This window comes from Neltuma alba, unplaced genomic scaffold (genome assembly GCF_004799145.2).
Source record: "Neltuma alba isolate B1F8T4 unplaced genomic scaffold, ASM479914v2 tig00005875_pilon, whole genome shotgun sequence".
Taxonomy (NCBI): Eukaryota; Viridiplantae; Streptophyta; class Magnoliopsida; order Fabales; family Fabaceae; genus Neltuma; species Neltuma alba.
Window position 1 is genome coordinate 22,150 of NW_021634261.1, and position 9,434 is coordinate 31,583.

The 9,434-nt window shown below is 29.2% G+C and overlaps 1 protein-coding gene across 1 annotated transcript; it reads right to left on the reverse strand.

Moving 5' to 3' along the window:
* Positions 1 to 1,992: 1,992 nt before the first annotated feature.
* On the reverse strand, positions 1,993 to 2,942 carry LOC114748945 (cyclin-dependent protein kinase inhibitor SMR2-like). The gene has a single exon (XM_028937405.1). The coding sequence runs from the start codon at positions 2,857 to 2,859 to the stop codon at positions 2,500 to 2,502; it is 360 nt and encodes a 119-aa protein (XP_028793238.1). The 5' UTR covers positions 2,860 to 2,942; the 3' UTR covers positions 1,993 to 2,499.
* Between the last annotated feature and the right edge of the window lie 6,492 nt (positions 2,943 to 9,434).

Genomic DNA, 9,434 nt, shown 5'->3' on the forward strand with positions numbered 1-9,434 from the left:
TCTCTATTCTAATTATTATTAATTATTTCCCTTCTCCTCTCACCCACGCTAATCATGCTTCCCCCTTTTTTTTTATTTTCTTCTTTTCTTTTATTTCATGCTGACTTTAATTTATTTAATTACTATCACTTAATTATATAATTACCTTTCTTCAGCTCCACCCTCTCTACTAATTACAACCATATATCCTCTTCTGATTAACATAACCCACAGCTCAATCACATACAGTTGAGTAATTTATTACATATGGTATAGCACCCGTTATTATTACTCACTTAAGTAATTCATGTTGATGAAGTAAAGCTTAATTATGACCAGGAATTTAAAACCCTAATTAAAATAATTTAAAAGGTGGACTTATCATTACCGTGTTCAGCTCATCATCAAACACTTTTTTTTTTTGGGTGCAGATCGATCTCTTCACAATATCAAGAAAAACATATATTGTAACCATCTATTTCTAAATCCATATATACATATATATATATCTAACAAATTAATAGCCTTTTTAATTGAAAGTCAAGAGCTTAAGAGGATAGAATTGATCTTCTTTGGCTGTTATATAGATATATATAAACATGGACATGTAGATGGAAATGAATGCAATTATTAATGGTGGAAAGATAAAAATGGTCCCTCTGCCTCAACTTCTTGTCAAACCTCAATAGCTGCTTATCTTTATTCAATCATATTCCTTTTCTTTGTCTCAAATCCTGTCCTTCACGCTTCATGTCTCTCTAAACAAATTTTACTTTTACATATCACAAAAGTTTGGTACCAAAAGTAATTATATAATTCATTCAAATAATAATAATAATAATGCATCAATAAAGAAATAAATGGAAAATATATATGAGAGATGATCATCTCAAGATCTATTTATATATAGTCTCATCTCAATCAAACAAATAGCTAGCTGGCTGGGTCATCACATGCCTACATATTATTCCAATTCCAAGTACACATAAAAAAGATTCAAAATTGGCGTTCCAGAAAAATAAAAATTGGTGTATATAGCTAGCAAGCAGGGTAGGAGGGAGTCATGTGGGTGGGTATATTTGATTAAATTTTATTAAATTTTTTGTGGTAAAAAGACAAAAGAGCTGGCGATAGAATTTGATAATAACAAGGCACATCACATTTGCATAGAATTCTCATCCATATGGGATCTCTATGTTGATTTCTTCAAAATTTATTGATTAATAATTATATATTCTGCCATATCCTTTTTGTTATATTTCTTACACAGAAATTCAAGCTTCCTGCATCAATCCCAAAGCCGTGTCTATTACTCAACCTTCCCACACATTCATTCATAATTGTCAACCCCTTTGACACATCATTCTTTTTTCTTTTTTTTTGGGTCCAGCCTTTGACACATCAATCTTTAATTATTAATTATTTTTTTATTTTTTTTATTTTCTATATTCATATTTTTCCTGGCCAACAATATCATTATTGTATATGAAGAATAATCAACCGCATGAGCTCCATTATTCTTCACTGCGATAATGGTGTTTAATTTGAATACGTAATGCAAGCCACCAAACGCATCTACCCCAAACTTATCAACAAAAATTAACCTTTTCCGCTTTCCCAAGAAGCAAAATTTCTTACACTTTACTCATGATAATTATTTTGAATAATTAATTTGCGAGAGATCTCTTCTACATATATATATAATATTTTACTCAAGGTAAGTAATCAACTGTAATAGGTTAACAAAAAAATATACATGTAAATATGTGAATAATTTGTATGAAAATTAAAATTGATATTTGTGTGCTCTTAATTTGTTCGTCATTTAATTAACAATCAACACATATTTTATCAGATCAATTTTTGTGTTCATAGTCTGGGAGGGCATTATATACAGCATTATTTATATTGAAAAAAAAAACCAGGAAGGATACACACACAAAGGAATTTAATTATTCTATATGCAAACAGAAAAAATAAAATTCAGAAAACTCAAAATTCTTTTTCCCTCTCGTAGTCAAAACACAGGCCATCATTCGTCTGATGAACACGTATATGAGATATGACGCATCCCACTATAATAACAATTACACAATGAAATCCGGAAAGAAATTAAACTGCGGTTTAATTAGCACTGAGAATCGGTAAATTGAAGGAGAAGGGAAGATCATGTGGAGATCATGAAATTGCGGGGTTGAATCAACACTTCGTTGATCGATATATGTGATTAATGAACATAATGGATTCAGGATCTAATATATTTTCACATAGTAATATATATTATGCGAATTGGATATATAAACATTAAGGTGTGAGGCTAAAAAATTAAAGAAATAAAGAAGAAAGGAAATGAATCGCACAGGTGAACTTGAGAGGAGAGAGAAGAAGAAGAAGAGGATGATGATGAAGATGATGAAATGTCGTATTCACTGGCTTGTTCGTTAAACTCTTTTAACAGCCGGGTGAATAAGGCTCTTTTCGATCCAGGACGATCGAGAAGCAGGTTCGTCGTGCTTATCATCATGTACACCGGCAGCTCCTCTTTGGAAAATTCGATCGGAAGAATCCATCGATCTCGTCCTTATTCACCTTCTCGAACAACTGAAACTCCTCCAGAAGCTTCCTCTTGCAGGAAACAGCGCGTTTCGCCTTCTTCGGCGCCGGCGGACAAGTCAGCGCCTCGGGAATTCTGTTCTCCTTCGACGTCGGAGTCCGGCAGCTCTCATCCTCCTCCCTGCCGCTGTGCGCGGCCGCGGCCTCCGCCGATGAGTCCACACGATCGGTGTGATCGAGATCGGGAAGCTCAATTTTGACGGCGGAGGCGGTGGAGGAGACTCGCGGCTCAGGGAGATCGTGGAGGAGCTGGAGATCGGTGGACATGGCGGTTGGGGAAATTGGAGGAGAGAAAACGTGTTTGGGATGGTGAGAAAATGAAAATAAAAAATAAAAACGGTGGGGAGGGGGGTGAGGTAGGTGTTGTGTATGCGTATATATAGGTGGGTGAAGAAGGTAGACTTTAGTCCAGCCGAAGCTTTGAAAGCGTGCGTTTGAAGGTAATGAACTAAAGGCTGCGAGTAAGAAAGATAGCCGGAGGTGAACTGAACTCTATGGGGCAATATTTTTATCCAGTAATTTAAACAGATTTTTTTAAAATATATCTGTTTAGATAATTAATTGTATTAATTCTCCAAACAGGTACTTGAGCATTTTTTTTTTCTAATTTAAATTCTACTTTTTAATTATCATCTATTAAGCTATATAAGAAGCTAAGGTGAAAATAAATTATAAAATTTTTATCCAATAATTTTGTGTGAGGGTTACTTACCTGCTAATACTTTTGTGTGTATGAAAATATATGAGATTATATTGGATAATCAATTCTCGAAATAAATAAGTATTTATGGGTAATTTTTCTAATTTAAATCTGCTTTTTTTTATTACCATCCATTAAGTTATAAGAAGCTAAGGATAAAATAAATTATACTACCTCCGGTCCTAATTATAAGACCCAGTTGACTTATTTGAGGAGATTAAGGAAGTAAGTTAAGTTAGTTATTTGTAATAAATAAGTGTTGTCATTCCTAAAATATCCTTGTTAATTAAGTATATTGGTTAGAACTATCATTATTAGAAGGATTATCTTGGAAAAAGATGCATAAATATGAGAGACAAAATGGATTGGGGTCTTATAATTAGGACCAAATAAAAAGTCAAATGGGGTCTTATAATAAGGACCGGAGGTAGTATTTTTTTTTTACTGAGAATCACGGTATTTATAAATTTTGAACAATGCATGGAAATAATATTTTTTATTTTTAAATCGTTTAAATTTAATTTAGATAACAGAAATCAATTTTTATTTTGATATTTATATTTTATTTTTTTGTGATGATAATTTAATTTTTAAAAATTTGATATTTTAAAATAGAAATTAATAAAATAAGAAACTTCTCTGATTATACATGGACACTCATCCATTTTGGGGAGAGGCTTTTGGCAATATGAGCATGGGAGGAATTACCATTAATCACAATAAATTGTAATTATTTAAATATTCTATGAAATCAGGAATATATGTTAAATGTAAAAATATGGACAGCTTACATTAGTGTGGGGATTAGTGGTTGATGCTTAATTACCAATTTGCAACACCAATCTTACTAATTATAGTTGGCCCTTATGAGAAATCTGGGCCCAAAAACACCACACAAAGAAAAAGACAAAGTTGTCCTTGTGAGCAAAGTGAACAGCTTTGGGATTCTTTTTGTTGATAGAATCTTCCACGTGAGAAAATGGTGGTCATGCTTGGACATAAATACCCTTTATGTATGACGTGGGAGGAGACAATTGGTTGAACTGGTAGGGTCTACCACACTGGATAATTGAGGATGGCTTTGTCACCGCCTCTTGCTTTTGTGGAGAGACAAGTGGAACGTAATTGTCACGTTAGAGGTTGATGATGGCTATCAGTGAACGCCCGAATATATATCCACGCGCAGCTTCAGGCGAGTGCCACCAACTCTCCGCTGTTACAGGCTATTAAAATTTAATATTACTTTTTTTTTCGCGCTAAAGGATAGCAAAATTACTCATAAGTCATAGTCATCATAAGTTAAAAATTTAAATTTTAAAATTATTTTGAAATTTTAAAAGATAACAATTTGCTAATGTAAAGACAAATTTTTTAATGTTAAAATTGACAGCACCTCATGTTAATACAAACAAGTACCAAATTTAAAAATTAATTATTCTATAAACTTATTTAATGTCAAAAATTTTATATTTATAAGTAGATTTTTTTTTGTGGCCTGATATTTATAGGTAGATAGAATCTGTGGATCGTTTTTCTTTTTTATTTAGCAACTACGTGTAATTATTTCTGAAATTTATCAGCTCTTATTACTATTCATTAATTTTTTCTGTATTAAAAATATTTTTAAAATTTTAAATTACTTATACCAAATATTTTCCTAATTTATGATTATGAGGCAGAGTACTATTTTTCCTAATGCTATCATTGATCGGATTGGCCCGCCATAACTCACAGATCAATGATTTTTTATTTGTATAACTTTGTTGTATAATAATCTTAGGAAATCTGGGAGGGTTTTCTTTATAATTTTATTTTTATTGTTTTTCTTTAAATTAAAATATATCTAAATTAATAAAATTATTCATAAACCTGTTGATCAATATACGTGAAAGAAATAAAATAATCCTTACATATACAACTCTAAAAGATGATTATTTTTATTAATAATTTTACAGTGTTATTTCAAAATTTATCATTAAATAATGTATTAACAAATAAACGGGTAGAATAATAAACTCGATACCTCTCTTAATTGTAAGATCAAAAGTCTGAAATCTTATGAATATGACTTAGTAATAGTAAATATTAATTAAATAATTGTATAAAAAATAATACTTCTTCCGATCCTAATTACAAGATTTTGTTTGTAAACTACAAATGAGGTCTTATAATTATGACCAGAGGTAATATAAGAGCTTCTTTAACCTTTATTTTGGTCATAAATATAAGATCTCAATCTACTTTGTCTCTCATAATTATCTATTTTTTCTCAAGATAGTCCGTGTAATAATGGTAATTCTAGCCAATAATTAAATTTGATTAGTAATGATATTTTAGGAAAGACTACACCTATTTATTATAAATAACTAACTTAACAAGTTTTTTTAATTTATTCAATTAGTCAACTACCTCTTATATTAAATATCGGGGATAGTATATTGATAATTAATCTTTGCTGATTATAGACGGCCGAATTTGTGTGAGGAAAAGGATATCATGGAAAGAGGACCTTTCTATGGTTTGACATCTCTCAAAAGTCAAATCATTTGTGGTAGATTAATTAAATTATTTTCCATCCTAATATCGTATGTTACACTTAATTAAATATCTAGTACCTATACATGCAAGCTTTTCGTTATCAAATATGGTCTATAGGAAACGTACTCTCTGATTCTAAGGACCTTTTTAAAAGTGAATATCATAAATTAAAAAAGATAATTAACAACCTTAATTTTTTTTTTAAAAAATGCTCCTTAAACAAATATGCCCATATTCAATTTTATTGGAAAAAGTGAGATAATAGCATACTCTATATTCAGCTACACATGCATAAAATTGGATAGGAATATATTTATAATTAATTAATAAATATTGCACCATACTTTATTAAGTGTTCGACATTTAAAACAAAGGGTAGGAAATAGTCTCACATTTAGGCTCGGATGAATATATACTTAAGTCTTACTTGCCATATGAGATTGACAAATAGCCAGAAGATGCATCATCAAGTGATTTTTTTAATAATAAATTTTGCTCCAGCCCTACAGATGTTGAAAGGTACAAGTACAAATAAATCATTGTAAATATGGTAATTTTATAATAAATTAACCAATTAATTTGATCAGGTAAAAAATGAAAACACAATACTGTTTTTTTTCATTGGTATGATGTCTTCGTAAAATTCAGTGAGATTAATGTACATTTTTTCCTATTGATGTAACATTTATATATATAAACAAATCATATTTCATGTGAGATCGCTTTCATCCAATTAATAATTCAAGCGGGAAAGGGACGTGAAGAGGACTTATCATAAAGTATTTTTAAAATTATACTCTTTATATATTACAATAAAGAGCTCATTTCTTTTGAGAACCTTTAATGAATTATAAAAGAAACAGGGTGTGATTTTCTTATGATTATAAATGTATGGGTTGCCGCTCCTAAGATTATATGTATGCTCAAAGCTTACTTTTGTTTGGTTAATTATTAGTCACTTTAACGAGCTCATAGTAAGACCTAATTAATTAATTTGAGTAGATTAAGAATGTTAGTTAAATTAGTTAATATTACATATTTTTGCTAAAATACCATAAATATATTTTTTAATTACCTCCCACTCTCTTCTCCTTAATTATTGTTGAAAAAATATCAATAAGATTAATTTAAGAAAAAATTAATAAACTTGTGAAGTAGGCCTTATATATAAGACTAATAGCAACTCCCCAATTATATCCTATATTAAGGACCAAGTGAGTATTTCAATTTAAATTTTATTGAATATTTTATCATTATAAAATTTTTAAGAGCCAACAAAAGTTAATTTAGTTGGTAAGGAATTGACTTATAACTTACAAGATTGTAAATTCAAATTCTACCATTAATATGAAGGTTTTATTTGTGGATAATTTGCAAGTACTTTTGTAAGTATTGTTTGAGTCCCGAGATACGTGTTGGCCAAGGTGAGCTTTTAAAACCCAATTTACCTAAAAAAAATTCAAATCAAGAGATCAACCATTCTTTTTCTTTTTCTTTTTCAGTCTAATTATATCTCTAACAATTCTCTGAAGAAATTCCAAATATATACTGTCTTTAAAATTAAATCATCATTGATGTCTATATTATCATATAGCTGACATCCACATATAAAAAGGGCTCAATTAACACCTGTGCGTGATTTGGCACTTTTGTATCTTTCAATAATTCAATTATTGTAGACTACTGTTAATTTAACTAATTGTGAGATTAGATGCGATAAGTACTGATTTTTACTATCAAATTTTTCAAAAGATAAGATAATATAAATTTATGATAAAATTTTTCATATATTAAAAATCATATGTCATATGCTATAATTTTTAAAAGGGGAGAGAATTCACTTAGATAGAGTACTTTTGATTCCTTTTATTTACGATTTGAATACCATATCTTAACTCAAAAACTTAAAATAATGTATTTTTTTATTTCTTTTATTTGTATATCTTTTTGTTTGATCCAAACTCTGTTTGATATATGATTTTTTTTTAATCTTTTTCCACATAAAGTCAAGTCTATTCGTACAAGCCATCTTAAGGTAAATATTATTAAAAATTGAAATAATTAATATCAAATTTTAAGGGGATAATTTTCCTTTAAGAGATATTAGTCCAAGACTAGCTTTTATTAAAACATTGAACATAAAAAATATTTAGCTTCGGTGGGAAAATTGAATTTTGATCAACCCCGGCATCAACTCATTGCTCTTCTTTTTTTTTTTTGGTCCAAATCAACTCATTGCTCTTCAATAATGTCTCTTACAGAAAGAAAGTAAATCATATAATTTCCAGGTCTGGTTTTAAAATTTTTACCTGTTCCAGAATTAGTAGTAATTAAAAATGGCAGAGCTAGATAATGTTTTGAACTTTCGGGAAAAATTAATAGAAATAACATATATTATAATTTGTCTATATATGACACATTTAGCAAGAACCATCGAGGTTAAAAATATACACAAAATACTTGTAATATTTTCCTTCATAATATATTCAATTCAATTATCGCATTATCATCCAATTAATCAATAGAATGTCAAATTTTACAAAGAATTATAAAATCTTGATTTTCAGACGAGTAAATAAATAATTTGGCGTCTGAAATATTACGCTAGCTTAGTTAGTGACTGCAGAAGTGAATTTTAATTTAAAATAACAAAAAAAAACTATTGCACATGAACATTTTTCCAATCAATATAAAAATTCAACTGGAGATCATCATCGGGTATTTTAACTTTTGAAACACTAAAAATTAATAAACAAACATAATAACATATATGATAACCAAACATTTAGATTATGTTATATTACTATATCTGGTTTTTAATATAAGAATTACTTAACTAAGTTTTAGACAGATTAAGAAGGTTAGTTATTTATAATAAATATAAGTTGATTTTTCTAAAATATCTGTTTAATCATGACTACTTTTGGATAGAAACCCCATTGATAAATGTAATCAATAAGAATATTTTAGAGAATCAATTATAAATTTGAGAGATAAAATAGACTAGAATCTTATATTTAAAATCAAATATAATTCTCAACTTTTCTTTTTGATACACATGTAATTCTCAACTGGCTCTTGTATTAAGTAACAGAGGTGATATTTGTGATTGAGATTAATAAGGATGATCATAGAAAAATTATGCATGAATCATGCTAATTAAGAGGAAGATAGAGACATAATAAACGTGATTATCTGAATTGATTGAAGTTATCAAAAGGAGGACCGAAGTTAATGCATAATAATGTAACCAAAATCCAAAAAATAGATATATATATATATATAGGAAAAACATTATATATATATATAATGCTTTTGTTGTCCCCCTCAAAACATAACATTACCATGTGTAATCATCCATCCTATATATATTTTTGCCTCCCTCAATATTCTCTCTCCCTCTCTCTCCCTCTACACTTCCATCGCTTTCCCTCCAAGCATTAGCACATGGCCATGAATATATATATATATATATATATATGAATATTATATTAAAAAAGAGAGAGGATTGAGAAGGAAGGAAAGGAAGCATAGGATACCACCTATGAGTCATGAATACGCTCATCTACTACCTCATCTTCCATTCCTCTTGCGAGTCTCATGT